Source organism: Paralichthys olivaceus, chromosome 2 (genome assembly GCF_024713975.1).
Source record: "Paralichthys olivaceus isolate ysfri-2021 chromosome 2, ASM2471397v2, whole genome shotgun sequence".
Lineage (NCBI taxonomy): Eukaryota > Metazoa > Chordata > Actinopteri > Pleuronectiformes > Paralichthyidae > Paralichthys > Paralichthys olivaceus.
In genome coordinates, this window is record NC_091094.1 from 2,330,646 (window position 1) to 2,358,386 (window position 27,741).

The 27,741-nt window shown below is 42.1% G+C and overlaps 1 protein-coding gene across 1 annotated transcript in view; it reads right to left on the reverse strand.

The window, feature by feature from the left end:
* pmepa1 (prostate transmembrane protein, androgen induced 1) overlaps nt 1-21,799 on the reverse strand; it is a 36,879-nt gene extending 15,080 nt beyond the window's left edge. Inside the window, exon 1 of the mRNA XM_020105212.2 lies at nt 20,989-21,799. Within this exon, the coding sequence (XP_019960771.1) occupies nt 20,989-21,085 (97 nt within the window). The 5' untranslated portion in view covers nt 21,086-21,799. The remainder of the gene's footprint in view (nt 1-20,988) is intronic.
* Between the last annotated feature and the right edge of the window lie 5,942 nt (nt 21,800-27,741).

Genomic DNA, 27,741 nt, shown 5'->3' on the forward strand with positions numbered 1-27,741 from the left:
ATTTAAGCCATGTTTAAACCACCGACTGTAAATAAAGAAGCGAAGCCAAACCTTCTTGATTGCCCCCTGGTGGATGGCTGCAGTATAGGTCATATAACCACATGTTAATGGTTGGGACATGGGCAAATTTTAAAACATGGTTTTGGTCATTTTTGGCAGATGTTAAGATACAGATGTTTGCTCAAGTGTTTTGTTTCGGTTTAAAACAGCTGTTTGATGATATAACGCCAGGATCACTACAGCACAGACTCTGGCTTCGGATGACGCCATCGCCACAAGATGACGGCGTGTATCTGGTATATATCATTTCTGTATTGAGGGAGGAAGTAAAGACATGTCGTCGCAGTCTACGGTTTTTCTCATTTTCATTCGAGACATTTTTTTGGTGAAGATTTAACACATTTTCCAAATGCACCGACTCTCCTTCTCGCTTCTTCTGCCATTCCATCTCTTCAGGTGTTTTCTTTCTTTCACATTTTAAAAGAAACTGAGAAAATGTGCTGGCTAACAAGAATTTATTCTCTTATTTATTAATTTTCTAAACTGACTGCTTTAAGCACAGTTAGTGTTGAAACAGGCAGATTTCAAAATTCCCCTGCGTGCAGCTGAAGTTTTCCTTCGAACTGAGACATTCTGCATTTCCTCACATGAGATTCTGTCGTCAGCTTGTTCAACAGTCAGTCGCCGATCCAAACTCAATCCTGTCTGTCACTGTCGCACCATCCAACGCACCAGCTTCAAATCCTCTCTGGTTAATACTTCCACACTGATACGGCGGTTTAGTTTTAAAACTCATCACTTTAATTCTGGTGGCCGCACAAGACTCCAGAGTTTTCGATGCCCCAAATCAGAGACTGACCCAGTTTCATTTTCAAAACTCAGAAGCTGCGATTTAGTCTGGACGACCAGAAACAGAGACTTCTGGAAACGAAGACGCAGATACTTCACATGTGGATCCTTATCGACGACCAGTAGACTACACATCACTGCTGCACAGACTCTGGCTGCAAATTCATAAGGGGGCAGAGTTTACGGGATATCTTGGCTTCATTTCTGGATTGTGGGAGGACGTGGAGCCGCGTCATCCATCTTTACTTACAGTTTATGAATAGAAGATAAAAGTCAGTTTGTTTCGATGATTTTTAAAATTATCTGTCACTTGTGAGTCAACAACTTTATCTCAACACAACACTAAATTATGAAGTATCCTTGTAATAAACTCGCTGCTCCCGTGGGCAGATTCCTGACCTCGTCCAACTTTATTTGTCAGCACAGGAGTCAAAAGTTTTTTAAGTGCAGCACGGAATAAAAAAACCACAACACCAAGAAAAAAATATATTAAAAGATAAGAGAGCGAGAGAGGGAGAGAGAGAGACTGCTGATCTCCTCCCTCCCTCTGTGCTGTTGTCTAGACAGGAGGCTGTAAGCCTGGCAGGCAGACACTCCATGGTTAATCTAAAGCAATTAGCTCATTTGTCATCCACTGCCTGCCCTCCCTCTATCTGCCTCCTCCTCCTCGTCCTGCTGCATTCAGCTAAAGGTCACAGGCGGTCATTGTCGAGTCAGATGGCTCAGAGAGAGCAAGCAGACAGCGAGAAGGAGGAGGGGTGGTCAGGAGAAACAAGGGAGGGGTGGAAGAGAGGATGACATGAGGGTAGAGGAGAGAGAGAGGAAGATGGGGGGAAGAAAGAATATGTCGGGGAGGAGGGAGGTGGTGGCGAAAAGGAGAAGAGACAAGTTAGAAAGGAGGACATATAGGATGCAGAGGAGGAAGGAAGGAGAGGAGAAGAGACAGACACTTTATGCAGATTTAGAAATATGCAAAGAAGTAGAAATAAAAGGAGGAGAATCACAGAGTAAGGAAGGGAAGAAAAAAGCTAGATAGGAGTGAGTAAATAAGGAGGAAAGGAAGGAGAGAAGATTTACAGAAATCAATGACGATAAAAGAAGAAAGGGAAGGAGAAAAGGACAGGAAGGGAGAGAGAAGCTTGCTAATTTTCTCCCTCCCCCTCCTTCTCAGTCCACGGATGACTCGACAGTCTGGGTAGTCAGAAATAGCACAGACAGCTGTGTGTGTGTGTGTGTGTGTGTGTGTGTGTGTGTGTGTTTCTGAGTGTGAGACAGAGTTATAGGTCATAGGTGCACACAATTTGCTTGCCAATTTCCATGAGAAAGGCTATTTAGAGGGGGGGGGGTCTCAAACACACACACACACACACACACACACACACACACACACACACACACACACACCTCTCCATTGACTTTGGACGCCACGGTCATGGTGCAGCCAACAAGTGTGGGAACTTTGGTCGACAAAACTCCCACTGTTGAAACCAGCAGAGGAGAGGTGTTGGTATGTGTGTGTTGAGGGGATCAGTCATCATGCCTCCTTGTCTTGTTATCAGTCTCCTGTCTGATTCTCATCTCATCAGTCACTTTCAACTCCCACACGTCATTTCCAACACACACAGTTGCATGAGTGAGGGTTCAAGTCACATTGTTCACTTCTGAACTGAAATAACTTGCGCTGATTCAAACGTTAACTCTGGAAAAATAGGTACGGACAGTTTGTCTGTCGCATATGGAAAAAACGCAGGAGACAAGTTTCCCGGTCAGACGTGTTCACAGCGACAGGAACATTTCTGGGACACTCAGACGAGGGGTCAGGCCTGGGAATGACGTATAGGTTCCATTTTTTTTCTTTTGTCATCGTCTTCTACAGGTCTTCTCTTTTTCAGCCTGAGTTATTTGTATTCCCCCGGTTTCACAATTTTTTCAGACATTTTTCTGCTGAATTCTCTTCTGATGGACTCACTCTGGCATTTTCTCAACATGTTCAGGGTTTTCCCTAGGCTCTTTTTTTTGGGGGGGGGGGGGGGGCACTGCTGCGAAATGAACGTAGGGAAAACCCTGCATATTACTCGAGGGCTGCCCGGGAAAGTTTCAGGAAATTTTTTGAAAAATGTCAAGACTTGAGTGCGTATAGATTTACACGGACACACGAGCTAAGCCTGAACACCATAACAGACTTCTTCCAGCAGCGGATCATTATTTACATTATTATATTTATTGTCTCTATATTTTGCAGATCACAAAGATTTTTCCAAAAATTGTCAAAAATGAAATCTTGTGCAAATAAATTCAAACCAAGAATATCCACAGAAATTCAAGAATTATACACAAGGTTTTGATCTTTCTGTAACTATTGGCACACACACAAACATTGAGCATATCGATAGGAGAAGGAAGAAATCAAATATAATAACATGTAAAAGATATTTTGTAGAGATTATGATGAAGTAATACAGGAAGCAGAGTAGATGAGTATAAAGAGGGAGGATTAGAGCGAGTAGATCTGAGCAGACGGGAGGAGAGTGGAGCATTAGACTAAATTTAGCGTGCTAATCCAGGGAACTCCCATGCTATGCTAACGCTAACAGCGAGAGGGTCACAGACGGAGTCGACTAAATATTGTGACCACGAAAAGACACAAAGCATCGAAGCAGCTCTCAACAATACAACCAGGGAGCTGTGACATCTGACCCGTGACCCCCAGTGAGAGGTTTCTAATGGCAGGTGAATTTGTACACGTGGTTCATTTGTAGTTGTTGGAAGTTTGGGATTATTATTAAATTGCTAATTGTTTGTGAAATGCTGTTTTCTAAGAAGTGTTCTTGTTCTGCGAGTTACAGAGAACACTACTGCCGATAGGAAGCCAAACAAATAAATGATCCGTGTTGAAATCCAGTGACGTTTGTTTTGTTATGTTATGCACAAAAACTACTGGGTTTATAAAAAAGACTCATGTTCGGATTAAAGAAAAACACTTTCCTAAAATCACAGAACATTCCGTCATGGTTAGAGAAATAAAAACAAGCCACAGGTCATGGAACAGTCCTGTTGGTTTCACACTGCATATCAAAATAAACGCTGGATCAGCGCTGATGTGATCATTTCTTTTGAGGATTTATTTATAAGTTTACAAGGTCTAAGTTAATTATTTCATTACTTTCAGTATATTTATATACACGGGATGTTTACTTGTTGTAAACTTGCAATGTTTTTTTTAATGAAGCTCGTTTTAACTTCGAGCATTAGCGCAGTATCTGGCTACGCTAACTAATTAATATAATGCTACAAAAGAGAAAGTAGGTAAATTAAATAAATCCTTTATGTCAGCGGGTGTGTGCTTTATCAGCATGTGGACTTTGGATTCATTATCCTCTGTCTGGCACCTGGAGGTTTGTGTGTCATTTCTTAAATTTCGAAACGTGTAAGTTTCTATTTCAGCTCTGGAAACAAAGAAAGAAAATGAAAGAAAAAGTAGAATATCAAACATAACAAATTAGTGAGAGTTTTATGTTGTAACTATACGTCTGCTGATGTTATCGCCCTTCTTTTCAGAAGATGGTGATTAAACAGCCATCAACGTCTCCACAAAAACAGGAAGCTATAATAAAAGTCAATACCAAAGCAATATAAAATCTATAATGCAAGGGCACTGAAGACATGAAATCAGAGCGTCTAGACACATTAACACATAATGCGAGACGTCATTATAACAGCAATCTGACTGAGTTACAGCGTGAGAAGTAAAATAAATAAAGATTTAAACACAAGTCTGACTGCGTGGAAGTCACAAACATCAGACAGAGACAAAACACAGACAAACGCAAATGACACAACTCGTAACACACAAACACAAGCGCATATATACAGACAGAGAGAGAGGGAGAGAGGGAGAGAGGGAGAGAGAGAGAGAGAGAGATTAATGTTAACAAGTGAAAGTTTGTGAGGTCAATCAAATAAGAGCTGAAATCATTTATATCACTGCGACACACACACACACACACACACACAATGTACTTGCTGACCTGCTGAGTATTCTGTCTGAAACATATGAAAATCAAACCTCATTATCAGCTGCTTGTCTGGGTCTGCGAGTGAGTGAGTGAGTGTGAGTGTGTGTGTGTGTGTGTGTGTGTGTGTGTGCAGTCTCTCATTATAATTCTAGCCGGAAGGAGCTAGACTACCCCTGTCGTCTCGCACCCCCGCACCCCCGCACCCCCGTACACACACACACACACACACACACACACAGAACCTTATGTACACAAACCCACACTGACAGACACAATCAGCCCTTCGTGCACAAACACACACTGTTCATTTGAATGTGAAAGAGAGAGGGAAGTCAGACACAGACGCAGAGGGCAGGTCACATGCAGTCGCCGTGCATGTGTGTGTGTCTGTGCCTGTGTGCCTGTGTGTGTGTGTGTGTGTCATGGCTCTGAGCCAGTGTGATACTAGACATAACAGTAATCATTAACAGTCTGTACTGAGTGTTTTTGAACACACATTCACAGTGCAGCAGGTTGCTAACTTACACGAGTTACATGGTCTGCACAGTCAAGTGCTGCTGAAGTGCCTTTGAGCAATAGCTCCAAAATCAAGGGTTGTGTCATCATCACTCAATCTGCTGGTTTGTCTGAATGTGTGAATGGATCGTTTGACCTATGAAACAGAAAACTGAGATAAATGAGAGATTTGATTGTGTCGTTACATCATCAAGTGTCTTATTTTGTCTAATACACTAAACAAAACCCAAATATGTTGAATTTACTGCAGCGATTCAAGAAAAAGCTGAATATTCTCTGATTTGAGAAGCTGAAGCGTCAAACGTTTAGCATTTCTGCACGAATTAGAGTTAGAGTCGCAAATGTATATTTCTGTCAATTGATTAATCGATTAATGAACAAGCTGTAACTTTCTTGTGCTCACGATTGGTCGGGAGTGAATATAATATATATCAAGATTAAAGATTCTCATCTTCTTATCAGATTCCCGCGGTTGTTCATTTGTTTCGTTTTTGATTTCAGTATTTTCACTATTTCACTATTGTGACTTTTATTACAATACAAAATGGTTCATAGACATTATCTTAGTCACTTTATTATATAATTTGATTTGTTTTCCCTTTTATTTGTTTTGTGATTTCTTCTATTTTATTTTATTTAAATGGATTTTTAAGGTATTTCACTGTCAGCATATTATTCATTTTGTCTTGTGTTTTGCTCATCATATGATTGTGAAACACTCTCCTGTATTAAAGGCGATACACTGCACAAATAAACAACCTGAGTGAGAGAAGAACTTTTCCCTTTTCTCTTCTTCATGATTTTTACAGACCTTTCAGCGACAATCCTAAAACTGAGTCAAAAAATATTCAAGGACAAGCCTGTTATGCTGAAGCTGCAGGTGTGTGTGTGTGTCGTTTATGCTTTTGACACCAACATTACTGGGCGAATGTGGGTTTTTAAAACCTCTAAAAGATAACAAAAGACTCCTTTCTCATTGCCAGCACAAGTTCTCCTTTCAGTTGTTTTTCTGTTGCATCATGTTCAATGTCACAAACATACTAGAAAACAGGATTAGTAAACAGTCAGAGGCAGACAGAGGCCAGTGACCGTGTCTTCAACCTCAACGTCGACTGAATGATGTTTGAGCGCTGCCTGAACACAGACAGATGTCATTTGTGGCTGAGTTGACAGAGTCGGGGAACATTATCAACAGAGGCCACATGTGTTGTTGCATCACACTGGACAAGAAGCAAAGCATGTGCACGTCCACGCGGACGTCATGTTTAGATAACCGCCTGACGGAGCTGAAGTCAGTAAATACCTGTGACTATGCTGCAGAGTTATCTGACCCGGGACTGAACGCTGACCGCTCCCTTTCACACCGACGACAAAAGCCAGATGTTGGTGTGGTTTTTTTTGTCCAGTGTGAAAAGAGCTTAAGATAAGGTGAAGCAAGAGGCAGTGAGTGGAAGATCAAACAGGGATGTGGATAAGTCTGTGTGTGTGTGTGTGTGTGTGTGAGCCAGACATGTTGTCCCTGTCCAAACAGTGTTTGGCTGCCAAGCAAAAACCAGCTCAGCCCGTCCTTACACACATACATATACACACACACTCTCACACACACACACTCACACACACACACACACACACAGGGTCAGACAGACATTCAGACTGTTCAGACATTGTTATGTCTAGCCAGGTGTGTGTGTGTGTGTGTGTGTGTGTGTGTGTGTGTGTGTGTGTGTCTGTGTGTGCTCTCTGTCCAAACAATGCTAATGAGTTACATAGACATGTATAATGTGTGTTCAAACTGTGTCTGTGCATGTATGTGTGTGTCATGTGAATTGTTTTGCATTGCATTTATTAGCACTATCCTCTACACCACTATCTCACTTTCTAACTCAGTCTGACGGGATAATTACGTGTGACTTCAACTTTCTCCAGAATCAGGCCTTCCTGGCTTCGACTGATCATCTTGGTTTCACACAACAACAATAAAAATCAGGTCACATCAGATAAAACTGTAGATGCTCGTCATTGACCTGATCCGACACAGACACCGGCTTAAAGAAGTAACATTAACCGTCGGCAGCTGTGTGATTTCTCAAAGCCACAGACCTCGGTGTAACGTTTGATCCACCTTCTCTTTTGATCAGCATATTAACGGTGTCACGTTTTTCACCTTCATGACGTAACTTTAATCCCACCTCGTCTGTCTATGGTCGATGTTGAGAGTCGCTCGAAAGCTCTTGACTGCGTCGTCCAGTCTGAATTGTTCCGCGCTCTTCTCTTTTTGGGAGCGTGTCTGATTGTTAAGCCCCTTGAGGCAAATTTGTGATTTACAGTATTGAGCTGTATAAATAAATGATCACAACAGACTGTATATAAAGATGGACAACATGACAGCTCTCAAAAGGGAAGCTCAAGCATCTCGAATGTCCCCTGGTGGCTGGCTATGGTATAGGCCAGAAACCCTGTCTCCTCCATGTTAGCAGATGGGACAAAACCAAAAAGCAATAAAGCTCCTAAAAAGTCCTGGTTTCCAATACATTTAGATTTTCTGTCTTTTTTTTTACTATTTATCCACAAAGTTGTGCACATTGCACACTCTATACTCATAACTCTCGGCAAACAATAGAAACACGTGAAAGCTTCCTCTGTTGCACCATCAGAGCCGCTCAGTGGCCAACAGCAGAAACATTAGAAACACCTGGTGCGGAAAAGATCCTTTCGTCCTCAAAGACTCATCTGAAACCAGCCCAGCTCCTCACTTTATCCTTCACATGAATCAGCCTGCCTCGGCTTTTGTGTCTTCACTTGTGTGTGCGTGTGGGAGCGAGATAACCTCTACTTTAGACAAAACAAATGCGAGCCCAAACCCAAACATGATCACTGTAACAAAGCCATTCAAATGAAGCAAAGCAAGGAACATTCACACAAAAAAGAGAGACAGACTAAATGGCAGTGAAGTGGAGCAAAAATATTTTACTGTCTGAGTTTTTCATCTCAGATTTTTCAAGGGCTTAAATGTCCAAAACGTATTTCTGAAATTCTCCGGTCGTTGTTTTTCATATTTTGGCTAAAACCCCAAAACAGGCTTGGAATTTCTGTTTCTCATTCAGTATGTGTGTGAGGGGTGAAAGTTAATTTTCTATGTGCTCAAGTTTACAGCTGACGGTGACTTGAGTTGTCAACTCTGCAGCATCAGTGTCAGAAATGTTTACCACGAGTGGATGTGCAGCTGGGTCATGAATGCTTAATGGATGGATGGATGGCAAACAAGCTGGGAAACTGGCTCAGTGCCCACGAAACGCAAAACAATATGGGCCTCATATATATATATATATATGTGTGTGTGTGTGTGTGTGTTTGTGCCAGCTGGCATGGATCTGTTCACTGAACGAGGTGTGGGAGGTTGTTGGACACAATGCGAGCAGCGATTGCGTTTCCGATGCTGCCAAGAATCTGTCAACTCAGGTACGACGTGAGGCTTTTTTTTTTTTTTTTTTCAGGAAACGTGTTGGCTCGCATTTTACTTCCTGTAACAGGATTCTGTCCGCACTGTCCTGTTCCAAAGAACAAGAACAAATTCTTTTTTTAAAGAAGTTCCTACTTTCCAAAGTTATTCTTTGGAATTCTCATTTTTTAGCGCATTCATTTCTAACTTAGGTTTTATTCCTCTTTTAAATTTTGTGCACAATGAACACTGAGTGCCTCCTGTGACCTTGTTGAAATGTTGACATTGTATTTAATATTTTCTATTTCATGTATTTCCTTGTGTCTATGATTATAATTATTATAACTTTTCTATCGTGAGACTAATAAAGAGTTATCTTGTCTTGTCTCATCTGAAAGGTCTCAGCTGGACAAAGACCATGTGCCCACAGCCACATTTGGTAAAACTGTTTAAATCTGATATGACAAAAGGCCACTACTAGAAAATGTATTCAAAGTATAAACCTCGAATGTTTGAATGATTTTAACATTTTTTATTATATTTTTGTTTTAAAGCTCCAGTGTGTAAGATTGAGGTGAAAGGAACTATTGGCAGATATTTAATGTAGAATAATCCTCATGGTGTTTTCACTAGTTCGTTTCATCTAAATTATATGAATTGAAGTTTTCAGAAAAGGCCCTTTATATTTAAATACTTTATATTTAAATACTTTATATTTACATGGAGGGGACCCTCTCTACAGAGGCCGCCATGTTTTTTACATTAGTCCAGACTGAACAAACTAAACACCTTTTGAGTTTTTATGACAACTGAAGCTGCCACAGGTTCTTTCTCATGTTTGGAAGGAGAGGGGGGGGTGAGGGGTGTTCAGCTGCAACATGACACTTCACCACTAGATGTCACTAAATTCTACACACTGTGCCTTTAAATTAAGAGTGTCACACCATCCCTTCATCATCATCATCATCATCATCTTCACATGTTGTGATTCTCATGGTCATTTGGACTGCGGGGGGGGGGGGGGGTAAGAATGCAGTAAACATGTTGCCGTAAATACACGGACCAATGTGTTTCATGTCAGTGTTGCGATGCAGAACTTGCACATGCTTTAAAAACAATTAAAGTCACATCTTTAATTTGCATATAAAGTCGACTACAATGTGTGGGTGTATGTTCTGACCTGCTGCTTTGTCTAGACACATTTTTATTCTCCGCTCTACACACATGTGTGTGTGTGTGTATGTGTGTGTGACAGTCGGAGAGGGAGGAGATTGTTGCTGTTGAGGTGGAGCTCAGTGTGCGTCGGGCTGTGTGCTCATAATAAGAATTGCCTGTGTGTTATCCCTGTGTTTGAACAGTTGAATGTATAATGATAATTGTGAGTAATATAAACAGAAAGGTGGAGTCACAGCGTCGTCTGCGCGTGGGTTTTTCGGATGCAAATCGCGTGGTCCCAGCTGTTTCCTTTAGGCCAGAGGGTAAAGTGAGGCAGACACAGTCCTCCTCATACGAGTCTGTGAATGTCTGAGTGTGTGTGTGTGCGTGTTAGGGTCAAGCCCACGGTCATGGACGTCTATCTATGTCACACGTGGGGGGTTGAGAGTGTGTGCATGTGTTTTGTGTCTCCTTGTCTAGACTCCGTCTCGCACTCAGGACCCGACCATCCGAGTAACGTCACGTCTCAGCGTCTCGCAGAGCGATGCATCAGACTTAGCCCGTGACACACCGTGGAGTACGATAACAGAACAACATATGAATATCACCGTGTCAGCGACATGTCAGGGTAACTGTCAGAAACAGCCTTTCTGCCCATGTTTGTCTTCTGCTGATATGTTTCTATATTTTACTTAATGGACATTGTCTCCATCATGAAAACTGATTTAAACATGTAACGTGTTACTGGGTTTTCGGCTGCCAACATTACACCTGCAGGGACCACAGATGACATTTAGCCTCTTGGCCGACTGTGGCAGATTTAGTGCCTGAAAAATAAACTCAAACAATAAATACACACACACTCAAACATTACAACGTTGTCGTTCATTACCAGTCTTCCTCTTATGGAGGAGTTGACAAATTTAACAATAACCGAGACCGATCTCAGACGTTGTCGATAATAACTCTTAATAATAATTTTTAGATGTCACTACAGTTCACATGCTGATGACAGGAAAGCATGTCAATTATTAAATATGTACTTTCAGCATGAGCAGGTTTGACTACTTGAATCAGTCAGTAACATTTACTGAATAATAAAGATACACAGACGCACACTCCCAAAACCAGACTCCATTCTTGCGCCAATGAGGCTTTGCTCCCTCCCCCCAGCCCGCCTCCTCCTGACCTGACCCTCGACCTCTGCCCTCGCAGAGACTCAAAGCGCCTCACCTCACCCCCTCCGTCTGCGCAGATGCAGAGTTTCATATGCAGAAAACACCCCCCCCCCCCCATCAGCGCACCATGCATTTACATACATACATGAATATCTGAATGTTTAATGGAAATTAGGTTGTAAACGTTTGAGTGAGACAAATCTGGTCAGAGACGTAGAACTGGTCCTGTGTGTAAGATGTAGGTGAAAGGGATCTATTGGCTGAAACTGAATAGAAAATAATCTTAGTGATGTTTTAACAAGTGATAAATGATAGAATTCTAGACACGCCATCACGTCCTTCAGGTTTGTGAAAAACAATTCAGTTATTTTTGTGTGCTATTGATCACAATCAAACAAACGGACAGAGGCACAGACATAATCTCCTAGATGACGATAATTGTAGGAGCAAATTCTGGTTTTGAACAAATTCTTGAAAGACGAGGTATGTTTTTATACATGTAGCATGAATGGATCACAGTGGAGCATCGTCCTGTGGCTGAGCAAAAGTTACAACACATGATATTGTGTTAAGAAGATTAGAAAAATGAATGATTTGAATGTGAAATCTCCATCTAATGTTTAAAGAAGCAAATGAATCGCTACACAAAATAATAAATTAATAAAATGTGAACATACAATGTGGCGCTGCATGCAAACAAGTCGGCAAACTTCATTTTCCCCCGCTAATGTTGACACCACACTAAAACCAGTAAATGCAATGTGATACAACACAATAGAAGACAAACCCTCACCCCCACTTTTTCAAACCACGTAAACAGACGACAATTAAAGTATTTAGAAGAGCAGACAGAGATGCAGGGTTTTGCTTCAGTCTCAGACTAATTAATGAAAAACAAGAGGCGATCTCTTTCACACTGCGGAGCTCTGCATATAACAAGCAGACAGTCATTGCCTTTATTTATAGAGCAGCCTCTTGGTCCTCAGACAGTCTCTGTATGGATTTATTCACACTGCGAGACAGACATATAGAGCCGACTCTGACTTCAGACTAATTAATGGGACAATATAGGTCCAGCAGACTACAAGGGCCCCAGCTGAACACTGTGTTATATGCAGATCATATGCAGAGGGCACACACTCACAAACACAAATGCACACAACCCCCAGAGTAACAGTGACCTTGACCCCCAGACGCTAATGCTGCATGCATCTACATATGCATGATGTGAGGTTTTTTGTTTTCTGTGTACGTGTTATTGGAATAATGAACAGCTGAAAGCGGGATACCAAATTAACTCTTTGACTCACAGGCCAAAGAGGATGGTGGAATAACAAATCCACCTGCCAAGCTTTTTATTTTCTTGAAAAATATGTTTTTGTGTCACATGAAGATTTGTTCCAGGTATTTCATTTAGATAATAAGGTGTTAGGTTGAATACAAACTTAAAGAGGACGGAATCTGAAGGAAAATTATGTAATTAATTAAAGTACATTAATCAGGGGTTCGTAAATTCCACTTTGAACTAGAACGGCATTCAGAGCATTCTTCCGCCAAGGCCCAACAGTCCCCTTAAATCCAGGAGGGTTGCAGCACATTGCACACACTCAAAAATGTCTCCTAAATATATTGAGAAATCAAGTAAATGTGGAAACACGACCTCCCCTTCAATGTCAGAGTAAGAGAAAAACTAACTCCTGGATCCTGGAAAAATTGTAAAGCTTCTTTCCTGGCGCTGTTTCATATTTGTGTCTGTGTGAGTCAAACTCCAGCAGAGACACGGGACAGAAGCAAAGCGTCCATATATCAAAACGCAGAGGAGACTCTCAAGATACTGTTTTATTGCGTGACTATTTTGGTGCAATCATTAACCCACAAGTGCAGCAGATAGTTAGAAATTATCCACCAAACGGAAAGTCGAACCACATTCGGCGGCGCTCGGCGGGTGTAAATTTCGGATCCGAAGCATGAAGAAGGTAGAGAAGGAAGACGGATAGAAGCAAAAGAGGAAGTAACAGCAGTTATAATTATTTTAAAATTCTCAGTTTGGCATTATGCTCAAAATAGCATAGTACCCATGATCCTCTGCTGCCAATGCAAAGGAGAGGAGGCCTGTAGCAGTTGAAGCAAATAAAAAGATTATGTTTGAGCAGTTGAGGAGAAAGCACTGCGCCATAGCTGCTTAATCTTTGCATAACCTTAACCGTTAGCAGAATAATAAACTGAATCTTGCCAGAAGTCAGAGTGATACTTCATTTCCCTTTAGAGGTTTTAATGTGCTCAAGATTATACTGTATTTTCAATTCAATTCAAGAACTTTAGTGTCATTCTAACCAAAGAGCAAAACCGTGCAGTGCAGAATGAAGTAGAGTTCCTCCAGGGCAGTGCAATTTCAATAGTAGCTCACAAACAGACAATTTAATCAATAAACAGTCAGGTTTTTGTGTGGATGATTGAACCAGGAGTGCTTCCCGTCCATCAAAACTACAGGAGAGTGCTCCAGCTTTGAGTTGAGTAACATTGTCTGTGGGGAAAAATTGAAAGGAACTTTTATTTCTGGAAGCGGGGGTGCTTGAAATAGGTCTTTCCACTTCACATCTCTGTAATGAACGAGAGGAAGGAGGGAAGCAAGGCCGAGATGAAGGATGGAAAGAAGGAAACAAAGAGAGCACGTTGCCAGGACGAGTCAAACACCTGGACGAGGGAATTAGGAAACGCTCTTTTGTGCACTACAAGCTGCTGCTGCTGACGTGCCCTTAAGCAGCGTCGTCAACCCACAGCTGCACCAGTGAGGCTGTGACAGCACTGGACAACTTACTTGGAAGTATGAAACAAACAGGAAGCAGCTGAGTCGACTCTCTGTGGTAAAATCATTTCTTCAGAAACAAATTGGTTTCGTTTAGTTTGTCATACTCAAGGATTAAAGTGAAATGTAAGAAAGGTTTGATTCCCAAACACAAAGAACACCAACCACTTAATTTCAGAAAAAGGTTATTTGTATATATACTTTAACAAATCCTCCTCGACTAACACATCGCATACACCGAACACACACACACGCAGCTCCGAGACAGCCAGACAGAGAGGTTTACATAATAAGTCTAGGAGGCCAGCCAGAACAGGCTCAATCATTTAATTTCCATGATTCACTGAGAGAGAAAGGCGACAGAAAAAAGAAGGAAAAAAAAAAGCCGTCAATGAGAACGATAATACGATGACAAGAAAACACCTCCTAAAAACTGACGGCCATGTTTGAAAATACAACAGATTTATTTCAAATTCATATTCTCGTGTATGTCATAACTTTTACACATGGAAATCTTACACGTAACCAGCCCCAACATGTGTAAACATTGCAACAGATCTGTGTACATATTCCCCATAATTAAATAAAGCCAAGTAGCCCGGTGGTGAATAAACCTGGAAATGCCCCATTATCTCGAAAACCCACAGACAGAGACAACAGGTATCCACAGTCTTTAACACAGCGAGGGCGAGTGTAAAATAAAGGTTTTCTTATTGACAGAAATATTCTTTCCCGCTACAGTGACGGCACATTTAAGTCAGTGACCTCAGTTAAATGGTAAAAAAGTTGCTTCTGGTTTCGGCTCGTATAGTTTATGAGATCAAACACAAAGCTGAGTGGAGTTTGCCTCAGGATGTATTTTTTCCATTTCATTTTATGCTGTCATCAGTGGGATCGGGGGATAAAAAAAATAAAAACTTCTTTTTCCTGCTTTATGCTCGTCACACTGATTCATGAAACATCCTCGGTGTGTCACATGGGAGCCGCAGTCTGAACAGGACGTGGACATTTTGTACTGACTGACACATGACAATGACAAAGTGACACATGACAATAAGAAGGATGAATTTCAGACGTGAGAGTGACTTTCTGTCAGGCTATAAATACTGTAAATTCAGAGATAGAGACGGCTGCTGCTGCTTTGTACATGTTTAATATAAACCAGAAGTGGTCTCTGAGAAAACACAATTAACTGGAGGTGACGTGATGTCCAGAGCAGCAGCTTGACATTTCACATATGGTCAGATAATGATGTCATGCGACTCGAAGCGACTCACTAGAACAGAAGCATCAGATTCTGTCACTGTGTCTGAAATCCCAACAGATTATCTCTTCTGGTTTGATCAACAAAACTTACAGGTGCAGTTTTCTCACTTTCAGCCAACAATGGCTTTTTCAGTTTAATGATAAACGTAACATTGGTGCTAGTTTTCAGAATATGGGCAATAATTTAACCCTTTTAGCAGTTAACCGACATTTCATACTGTGTACTTCCTCTCAGCTCGTGTGTGGATATGGTTTATTTACTTAATGAAGGGTGTTGACAGGTTAAGCCAAATGGATTCTAAACAGATTTGATTCAAAAAATCAAAAAATCAAAAAAACCTACAGCAACTTAAGCCGGGACTTTACTTCATACTTAAACAATGTGTCATCAGTTAAGGATTCAGTGTCTTGCTCATGGGTACACAGGTGGTTGCGGGATCAAACTTGCGGCTTGACACAGGGTACAGTTACAGGGCTGTGAGTCTGAGCAGAAAAGACCAACAGGCACATTGTGTCCTTCCTGCTACCGACGCAACAGTCACTTCCTGCACACTCTGACTGGTTTCCTCGAATTCAATAAACCGCACTACCCTCCAGCTGAACTCACACACGCACACACCTACACGCACACACTGAAAACGCTGTAGGTAACATTTATGTTGGCTATAGACACAGACTGTGGAGGTGTTGACGTTAAGTCGACCAGACGTTCAGTAAGAAACGTACAGGGAAACCAGGCTGCTGGTCGGAAATCATTCTTATGAGCTGATACCAGCTATGACTTCATCATGCGCGCGCGCGCACACACACACACACACACACACACGCACACGCACACACACTCCTGCACGGCTAGCCTATGAGTAATGCTGATGTCATGTGCTTTGACTAGCGATGTCTGCCGCTCAGAACAGATGTGTAATACATATGAGTTTGCCATGTGTGTATAAGTGTGTGTGTGTGTCTGCTCTTATATGTCAGTGGGTGTAACAGGTATATGTAACCCTGCAATTACAACTCCACAGATCCAGATGAGGGAGGATGTGCAGCAGAGACACTGGGACAGATTAATGATAGTTTAACGTGAGTCAAGATCTTTGCAGCTCCTTTGTCCGGTAAATCTTGAGTTACAAAGTTAAATAGCTGAAAAACACATGTTTTCACCGGGTGCGCAGGTTGCACACAATCTTTATACAGTCTTCATACATAGCAGGATTAGAAGTGCAACGAGGAACTGGCCATTTCCCAATTTCACCACACCTCATGTTTCAGTCATGAGTTGTGCCAATGACTGTATAGTTAAGATGAACAGTAAAGTTAGCTTAAAGTGTCTGTCATCAAAAAAAATAACTTTAAATTCTAATTAACCCAAATAATCTGACAGTTTTTAATTCATTTGTCGAATTTCTTTCACTTCTCTAATTCCATGTTTGTTTGGCCCTAATGGTACTAAACATTAAAATATATTTTCTCCACAGAGAAAGTGTCAAACACTGTCAACAACAGTGAACTCATGGTGTTAGTCCGACTAACTGGAACATTAAACAACGTTGCTGTTAAATTTTGCGTTGTGATGGAGCCACAGATCTCTGACACAGATACTTGAAAACCTGGACAAATAAAAACCAAATTTGTCACCATCATTTCTTTATTTTCTGTTTAGATGAACTGACCCCTCGACGGCAGCTTTACCTTCATGTGACAACATCTGTTATGACGTGAGAGCTCGTTTCCCAGAAGGCTCTTTTGAAGTGAAAGTCTGGGGAACCCCTGCTTATTCTATCAGGTCTGCGTGGTCTTTTGATCACCTCATCTCAAGTGAATAGCGTGTGTTATTCTGTGTTGCACTTTCTTCCTGCGTCTCTTTCATCTTTCCCTGCCCCACTCCGGTGCACACCGTCTCGTACGGATGGAACATCTTGCACATGACCTTGTTTTTGTTTTTATTTACAGAATAATGCTTTGTTCATTCCAGAGTCTAAACACAGGCTTTCCGTCAACTCCTGCTCCATGTTCCTCTCTTCTTTCTGCAGCGTTTCTCTCCTCTGTCTTTTGGCTTCACTGCCTCGACACCTTGTTCTTATTTTCCAGAAACATCACTCTCCTGTTTCTTCACTCTCCCTCTAGTCGTCTCTCTTCTCTGCAGGTTTATCTGTTTCCCTTCTTGTGTCGTCCAGACTAAACATCACGTCTATTCTCAGACAGAGGAATTGTGTGTGTGTGTGTGTCTGCCTGCATTCTTATCATGTCTCTCTGTTGCAAGTCCAGACAATCTGTATAACACTGACTGATTGTTACTGCTACAACTATTAACATTGCTACTGTTAAGTTTTATGTGGACACGACTATCTGGAGATGTCGTTAATGGTTTGAGTCTTAATGTTACAGCATGCAATGTTCCCCTGACTTTGTGGAAACAGCTTGGGGTAGGCCAAGTCCTGTTTTAAAAAGACAAAGCCTCCATATACAGGCATAGACTGCACATGGACGGATGATGTCCACGTCCTCCCGTGAAGCCAAAATATCCTTGATATGGACACCGCCATCTTGCTTTTTGACCGAATTTGGAGACAGTCTGCACGGTAGTGATCGTGAACTGGAGATGTGGCATTGAGGTCCCGCTGATACACATGCTCAGCTTTCAATCAATATTTCATCCTTCCTAAAAGGAAACCATCTTTGGGATTTTTTTTTAATCAAATGTCTACTTTGAGTTTTTACTTTGGTCGATGTAAAATGCAGGGAGAGGGGGTTCATTTGAAATGTCCTAGCAAGCACCCAGGGGGCGATCAAGATGGTTTGGTTACACTTTTGAGAACTGCCATGTCGTCGATCTTTATACACAATCTACGGCTGCATTTATATTGGGACTCAATACAATAATGATATTCCCAGTTTAATGTGGAAGAATTCAATTATCTTATAAAGAGCTCGGCCAATGGAAAACCTTCAAGATTAACTGGAATGCTGAATGTGACAATTCCATCATCTTTACAGTGGAAGGTCAACACTTCAACAGAACCAAACGAAGAGCAGACAAGACTTTTTTTTCTTTCTAAGGCAGCTGAAAATGTTTTCCATGTCACACAGAAGGTCTAATGCCATTTTAGTGCGCCGGATCGAGGGCATCGTGACTGGCGTGGAATAACTGTGTGGTATGAAAAGACAGCGTCTGGACAAAAGGGTTTGCCGTGCGTCGCAAGTCAGAGGATGTGAGCTGAAATCGACACCATTACATAGAAATGACTCCACTCATCCCCGCTAACCATGTTTTTAACTTCCTCTCTTCTTTTTAAGAGACTGAAAAGTAGCCAGACTACTCAGGAGCACTTACCCAGAGGCCGTTCTTGCACTTAATTCCTATTTCACTAAGGTTCTACTTTTGTTCCTGTCAATAACACAAAGTGTACAATGGTGGGCTTCACAAATCAGCTTGAGGTACTTGTAATACGCCCACAGGAATGCTTGTTTTCATTATTTATTATTACTTTCATTTATTTTTTTATTTTTAAATTCCTTTTTTTATGCACCAGAAAGTTTTCGTTTCAGATTTCAGATTTTTTTTCTCCCCCCTATCAGTTGTGTTGCAATGGCAATAAAGTGTTGAATCTTGACCGTGAGCCAGACTTTATTTTCCAACATCATAAAGTTCCCAGGAGCAAATCTCAATAGAAGCCAGGTTCCTAAATCTGGTGGAAAGCCTTCGCAACAGAGCAGAGATCAATGACCAAGGAATCACATGTTCAACCATCAGTACGAACTCCCCGTGACCACAACCTTTTAGACATGTACGACTACATTACATGTGTATGGTGCAATAGATATTTAAACTGGCTCATCTCCTCCTTTCTAAATAAATCTAGGATGGAAAAAAAACATGTATTGTCATTGTCTGTTTCTCCTTCTGTCTTTGTTTCCACACAGGTCACCTCATAATCTTAACTCTGAGTAAATCTGTGAGCATTTGATTCGTATCTCACACGGCTGAATTCAGCTGAGAGTGTTTTTAATGGAAAATCAACTCATAATATGGGAATTATTAAAATCTAATATTAATGATTCCTATTTCAATTATTTCCTGGATTCATTTTCATCAATCAAATTTCAAATCATAAAAAAAAATACTTGTTTTTTTCCAACCAACACCAATATTCAGTTAACAGCTGCAACAATAGGTAGACCGATGGAAAACGAATCAATCGTTATTGTAACAGTCGATTACTTATTATAAAAGTACCAATGAATTGAACATTGTTGGGTTTTGGACTGTGAACTATGATGAAAATAATCATGAGCCGAAATTCTGTTTATCATCACACAGGAGAGTTAATGAAGTAGAATATTTATTCTATTGATTGTTGATAATCATCTCAGGTAGTCAACTCGTATTCCTACTTCTACCATCGTTACGAATAAGACCGGCAAACACAATGAATAGAAATGTTGATCTAACTAATGAGTTCTTTTTGAGATAAAAAAAATCCAGCTCCTCCAGTTCAAACATCTGGAAAATGATGATGATGATGATGGGGCAAAACAAGGGAACACAGTGAAGTGTGATCAGCTTCTGTTGATCATCCTCCGCCTGTTGTTTCCACCTCGATTGATGAATTAAAGAAAATAAGCGAATGATGGACCGATCGTGATAAAACAAGTTGCTGCTGTACACCTCAAGAAGCTCAAAGTTGCTTGTCTTCTCTGAAGGCAGGGAAGTTTTCTGCTCAACACACACACACACACACACACACACACACACACACACACAGAGAAACGCACGCACGCACGCACACAATTGCATATACACACAGGGAATCAAACCTTTAACCCAGGGAGGTGTTAGTGCCTTGCTTCACCCAGCAACACACAAATACATAGACATCAAACTCATGTATAAATCGAAAACAGGGGTTTCCCGTACACGGCCACACACACACACACACACATATATATATATATACACGCGCGCGTACGTGCACGCGCCCAACACGCACGCGCTCCGCAGGCAGACGGCGAGACAGACGTCTGGCTTTTGCTCGACATGACGAAGCGGCGACTAAACTTCCAGCTCCCGCTGCACGAAATAAAAATGAAAAACTGTTCTTCCGGCGGCGCAACATCCACCGTCTCCTCCACAAACCCCTCCGGGACAAACTTACACACACTTCTCAAAACCTCCCGCAAACCCGTCTTTAAAAAAACACAACAAACAAAAAAAAAAAAGAACCCAGCAAACCGGGGAGACGGTCGTGTCTGGGGCTGTTTCGCCAGGAGCAGGCGAACCGGAACCCGGTTGGTAAAAACGCCGAGTTGTGCAGAAATGAGCCTCAACGGCGAATAAAGCGGCGGCGAAGTCGAGTGAAACCCGTGCGATCGGAACGAGGCGGCGGCGGGGCTCAGTTCGGCGGGGTCGCAGGGGGACGGGGAAGCCTGCGGTGGCTCCGGTTTTGGGTCAAGTTCAACAGCGAGCGTCGCGGAGGACGGAGGACGGAGGAAGGTGGGGGGGGGGGAAGTTAACGTCTTTGAGTGAAGCTAGCGATTTTGTTTACGCGTCTTTAAGCTAGCGGCGCTGTTAGCGATGCGCAAAAAATAAAAAAACACACACAACAAAAAAAAAAAGCCCAAAGTTAAACAGTGTGCTAAAGCTAACAACAACATGTAGCTAGGTCCGCCACATACATGTCACACACACACACACACACAAGAGCAGCAAAAGTGAAGTGGGACAGAGACACAAACAAACATGGAGACATGGAAGTTACTCACTGATTTCCATGCTCTGGAGGGAGGTGAAGCGCTTGCAGTTACAAGTACAGGAGACATTGGCGGCGGTGGCGTTCGGAACACCCATCAAGTTCAACATTTACAGCCTCCGGAGAGCAGACATCCACACGGCCCGGGTGGAGACACACAGAGAGAGAGAGAGAGAGGGGGAGACAGAGAGGGAGAGAGAGAGAGAGAGAGAGAGGGGAGAACCGGAGAACTCCACAGAATCCTCCCTTTTCCTCTGCTTCTCTTCCAGCCTCCTCTCTCCTTCCTTCCTCCGCTCCGTCCGTCCTCCTCCTGTCGGGTTTCTCCACCTCCTTCTCCTCCTCTTCCTCCTCAGTCAGTCAGTCTGTCTGTCTCTCTATCTCTCTATCTTTCTATCTTTCTATCTCTCTATCTATCTCTCTGTTAAAGTGACCGCACAGTCTTCACGTGTACTTTGCAGCTGCTGTTGTTATTGAATCTATAGTTCGGTCACTTTCACTGTTCGGTTCCGTTCGTTAAGAATCAGCCTTCGTGTCTTTCCGCCGAGAGACCGGCGACTGAACTGGACGTCTGCTCCTCTCCCTCCCTCTCTCTCTCTCTCTCCCTCTCTCTCTCTCTCTCTCTGTCTCCAGGGATTGCTCCGTCTCTCTCCATCTATCTCTGTCTGCTCTCTCTCTCTTTCTGTCTGCTCCTCTCTCTCTCTGTCTCACACTCTCTCCTCTCTCTCTCTCTCTCTCTCTCTCTCTATGTCTGTCTGCTCCTCTCTCTCCCTCCCTCTCTCTTTCTGTCTCCAGGGATTTCTCGGTGTCTCTCTCCCTCTCTCTCTTCCCCTCTTTCTTTATGACACTGTCTGTGTCTGTCTCTCATTTCCAATTTCCACTTGCTTTCATAGCACATCACAGTCTGCCACTGCATTTAACACACACACACACACACAGACACACACACACACACACACACACACACACACAGACACACACACACACAGACACACACACACAGACACACACACACACACACAGACACGAAAAGAAAAGCGTTTTATTTAACTTATTCTAATTAACGCGTTTACCTCAGAGGGCTTTTGAAGAACTCAAACAAAGAAATCACTTCATCACGGATTAAATGATAAGTCTGGAAATATTTGATTTCATTTGTTTTGTCCACACGTCCCGTGAAAATCCAGACGACACCATGATCCTTATCATCGTCATCAATGACATCATGATTTGTCTCATAGGGCGGAACGAGGTGCAACACCCTGTGTTCTCGGTAACTTTTCTTGTGGTCAGAAACATCTCATCGTCTTCATCGGCAAAGTGAACTCAACTGATTGTTTTGGGTCCCTAACACAGACCGTGAGTAAAGATGGCTGTCGATCCAGAAATGAAGCCAAAACCTCCTGGATAAGAAAGCTGCCATCTTGCATCGATTCGCGCAGTAGGTAGATAGAGCCCAGGTATACGGGTCCCGCCAATTACATCGGCGCAACCGCTGTCACCCTATTTTTATATGACCTATACTGCGGCCAGCCACCAGGGGGCGATCAAGGTGGTTTGGCTTCACTTTCTAGAGAGCCGTTATGTCATCCATCTTTGTTTGGTAGAGTGCTGTCCAGTTGTTTGCGTACACTACACATTATTGATACAGAGCAGATAAAGTAAAACATTTTGCTTTGGATCATTCGGTATTTTGTTAAAAAAAAAACGACCGCACAATAAGATTTTACTGCGACAAGATAAACAATCATCTTGAATCATCACCAAGCCCTGAAATCAATTTTAATACTGCTGTGGATGCGATGTCTGCTTTTCTTTCCATCCTATGTTGAAAGTGGAGCCTTGTGTGATACTTGCCCAAACCGAATCTGGATTTAGAAACATTTGAAGACACAATGATTCAGCCTTCAGTGTCTGACCCTTGCTTCCAAAATCCAACACTTTCTGCTGCAGCTGCTCGATGAAAACCTTCCGCTGGTCGTCAGCTGCTTTATTCACCTGTATTTTGTAGCCCTCGCGAATAAAAGGTCAGAACAGGGTCGATTTGAACTTGAACACTGCGTCTGAATGTCTTGTGCCGGGACATGAAAACACAGCATATTCAATTGTTACTCAAAATTTCAGCACCGGTTTTTCATTAACAGTTTCACATGCAGGCCGAACCTCATTAACAAGGTAACACAACTGTTTACAACACATTTCCATATAACCTGAAAATATGCATCCCGAAAGGGCTGTGAAAGCAGAATCAAAAATATCAGTGTCCTTGAGTGTGTGTGTGTGTGTGTGTGTGTGTGTGTGTGTGTGTGTGTGTGACTGCAGTGGATCAACAGAGCCAGACAGCATTGCATCACCTCCATGATTGACAGACCCCGGGGACCAATGAGGCGGGACTGAAGCAGCGCGTCTCATCTGAGTCAACTTTGTAATTAGGTCTGCTGAAGTTTTATAGCTGCATGTTAAAGTGGTTTTATTGGCCAGCTGGACTCACAGAGGATCTAATCACACGGATAAAGAGAAATATACACACTGTCCACATTCATAGCTCAGAGTTTACGGGAAATTAAACTTGTTTCCTTTTGAGAGGAAAAGGAGAGATTAAAGACACAATGACGGAATCAAACTTGTGACCATTTATATCCTGAACAGGTTCTCTTGCTCATGTGTGCCATGTCATTGAGTTCTGAACTTGTTATTAGAGGTGGATGCCATTAAAGGGGTCAGTTCACCCGACAGACCCTGATTCTGTATCTTCTTCTTTATCTGTGGTGTTTCCGTGACTTTCCTCATGTTAAGAACAGAGACGCCACTAATATAACTTTTACTTTATTAGTATTAGTACATTAGTACTACTGCTAATCCTAATACCAACCATTAGCATTACATGATTTTTTGATAGATGTTTTTACCTTATGTAATTTGAATATATGTATTGGATTATATTTATATACTAGTTTTTGTAAATATCTGCTATGATATGTAGTTTCAATGCTGATAACTGTGGGGCTGTATAACATGAGGTGGTTACAATGGATTATGGGTATTCAAGAGGTTGACTGCGTATAAATAAAAGCAAATAAAATCCTTTAATGGGAAGTAGGCGTGGATATTCTCTACTTTTAACAAGGCGAGCCTGATAGTCAACAGAATGCCACGGTGCAGTGGTGCAGTGGTACAGTGGTACAGCGGTTGGCAGAGGGTTCGAACCCTGTGGAGTTTGCATGTTTGGTTAATTGGAGACTGGTTGACTTTGACTGTGATTGGAATAAACAGTATACATGTTGGCTGGAGGATTTCATGGTGGCCTCATACACCAGTGGATAACAGGGTGTCAGGCCTCTGCTGCCCCCTGCTGGACCCCAGCAGCACTGCCACATGTGACTCCGGGCCTGTACACTGGACGAGGTGATGGTCAGACATACTTTGACCCCCACCTCCCCTCTTACTGTTGTTATCAGGTACTGGATCGAGTGCACTGATATTGTGATTATCATTCCGGGGATAAAGTATTCTCTCGTACTTTTCGTAAGTAAAATTCTCTCGTACTTTTCTTCTGGAGCTGTGGAGGACAAACTTTTGGGAAAAGTTTCCCCTTTGTTGTCGAGAGTTAAGTGAGCAGACAGCTCTTGAGAAGAGTCTTCAGTCACATCTCTTTTGACCCATTTACAAATTAATGCTGTTGCTGCTGCCGCTACTGCACTTAATAGTTAGTTCAGGTTTATGCTTTTTGGGGATTTATGCAGCGGTAAACTCCCAAACTATATCATCTAACACAGAACGAAGGGCGCACACATCCAAAGAAGTTCTGCTTTTGCTGGATCAAAAAAAAGAAAGTGCTGGAAAAGTCAGACAAAAGAGCTGCACACGGAGCTGATATTCAGAGAAAATCCATTTTAATAAAGCAACATTTCAATCTAACAGAGATATTTGTCAAACTTAAAAACAAGCTACACAGACAATGGGGAGTAAAATAAAAAAGTTGATTCACACTAAACCTCAGTGGCATTCCTGCCATAACACACGGAAATGCCTGAGGTGTTACTAAATTCAGGTTGATGTGTATCTCAGTGGAAGAAAGATACAACCAGGATGTGATGCTGTCAGACTGCACCCACGTTTTTGGTGGTTTTCATTTGTGTCACATCACTGTTCAACAGCACTGCACTCCAGATATTGTCCAGAACATTTTCCAGAGGGGTTTTATGGAAACGATCTCTGTCATCATGAAAATAAAAGCTCCAGAAAATGTCCAGAACCAATTTTCCTGACGTGTTTCTTGTCTGGAAACTGGTCCATACTGTTACACGTGTGGTTTGTGATGTAGTGAAACTAAGCAGGTGGAGTCTGACTGTACGAGGCCTTGGCGCAGGCAGCAGGATGACACATTGATAGTCGAGCTGTGAGTCAGTTTACCGTCGAAATGGTCTGAGTCACCAACACGGACACCCAGGTGTGGTCATTCTTTGTCTCCCTCCCTCTCCATCCCTCTCTCGCTCTCCGTCAGTCTCTCTCATCCCCTTTTTATCGCACCCTTTCTTTTGAAGACTGAAGTGGGTGAATCACTAGGCCGGCTCTTTCCCTGCCGTCTGGCTCTCTCTAAGAATGAGTGTATCTATTTATCACTGTCTTTTCTGGTGCTCAGACTGAAAATTGCAGTGTATTAGGAGAAGGGGCTGCACCGGTGGAGGGGGTGGAGGAGGGGTGGCTGTTGTTTCAGGGAACTGGTGAGAAGACGAAACACAATCCAGGAAGGTCAGTTTGAGTAATAGCTCCTCAAGTTGTTGGGAGGTTTTCATGATTCCAACACTGCACACACTGTAGCAGGAAGGTAATTCACCACCTCGTGCTCAATCGAACCAGACCAGCGTCTTTCTCTAATCTAAACCGAGTGCAGCCGAAACACGACCATAAAAACATCTGAAAATGCTAATACTACCACAGTAGTACCAACTACTTATTATTTCTTTTGATGGAAATCAATGAAAAACCTAAAAGATGTTACTGATCTGTTCAGTCGGAATTTAATACATACAATAGACATGTTTTGGCAGTTGACAGATTCCTTCCATCTTTAAATATAACTAATTTAAACTTATCATAAACATGAACACTTAAACAAACATCAGTACGATAAGAACTACCTACAATTGACCTATACTGCAGCTGGCCAGCAGGGGGCAATCCAGATGTTTGGCTTCACTCTTGGGGAGCTGTCACGTCGTCCATCTTTATTTATAGTCTTGGTAGAACCCAGATCCTTCTTCCTTGTCACCGCTGCACCACTGTGCTGTCTCTTGACAGATGTCTCATTATGTTTATGGAAAATTGTCCGAACATATTTATTTATGTGTACATCAGAGAAGTTTTTTCTCTGAGACAGAGACAACATGCATGAAACAGGAGGTGCCAGCGATGTTTGCCTGAACAACATTGAAACATTAGTTTTGCTGTAGTAAAAGAGGTAAACACGTCGTGACTCGCTCTTCAAATCATCGGTGACTCATTAAATATTTAACACAAATTACTCATCATGCAACAAGGGTCCCCTGGCAGGGAGTCATACCATGAACGTTGTGGCCACCAGGGTGCCCCCACCCACCTTCTCTTGGTGGCTGCTTCTAATAACTGATTTAATTGCTCCATTATACAGAATTCAAGTGTCCCATCAAGACATGACAGTGAATAACGTGCACAATAGCAGGACCCTGAAAATAAAAGCAGCTACATGCAAATCAGCAATGATTCATTTTAATATTCACACCCGTGTTCTTCCTGCTGTGACCCATCAAAATGTATTACTGTGAAAATAAATTAGAGGAAAATAAGACGAATTGTTGAACTTTACGTTATACGTTCAATTTTATTGTTTTATGTGTTTTGTCACTCTGTCAAGTAAACTAAAAGGTTCAGTGTGTAGAATTTAGTGACATCTAGTGTTGAGGTGTCATGTTGCCGCTGACCACCCCTCACCTCATCCTCTCCTTCCAAACATGAGAAAGAACCTGTGGTAAACTTTAATTGTCATAAAAACTCAAAAGGTGTTTAGTTTGTTCAGTCTGGACTAATGTAAAAAAACATGGTGGCCTCCGTAGAGAGGGTCCCCTCCATGTAAATATAAAGTATTTAAATATAAAGTATTTAAATATAAAGGGTCTTTTCTGGGGTAAAGAAAACTACAATTCATACAATTTAGATGAAACGAACTAATGAAAACATCACGAGGATTATTCTACATTAAATTTCTGCCAATAGATCCTTTCACCTAAATCTTACCAGTGTGCGTCCGGTGATTTCAGTTGTCTTAGTACTGATGAAGATTAGAAGGGATCACACTCACGTGGACAGAGATGGTTTTAGTTTGAAGATGCTGTTTTCAAATCAAAGTGTTAGGATGTGGCCTTAGTTTTAAAGGAAGCGCCGTCCTTCATCCTCCGTTGGGTCTCGTCTTGTCATCCAATTACTGTTCCTGTCTAAACCGTCATGTTCATTGGCCTCTTCCAGGTTTCTGTGCTTCTCTTTCTCCGGTTCTCTCTCTCTTTTTCTGCATCTTCTCTTTCCTGTCACCCCCCCCCCCCCCACACACACACACACACACTCTCTCATCTTCTCATTCAAATCCTTCACTTTGTAATTTTCTCTCCACTTGTCCTTTTGCCTCTTGCCGTCTTTTTCACTTCAGTTCAATTTGCCATTCATTATTAGTGAGGGAGACGGATGCATGATTGCCAAAACAGGAATAATTTATTTTTTACATCTCTCTCTCTTTCTC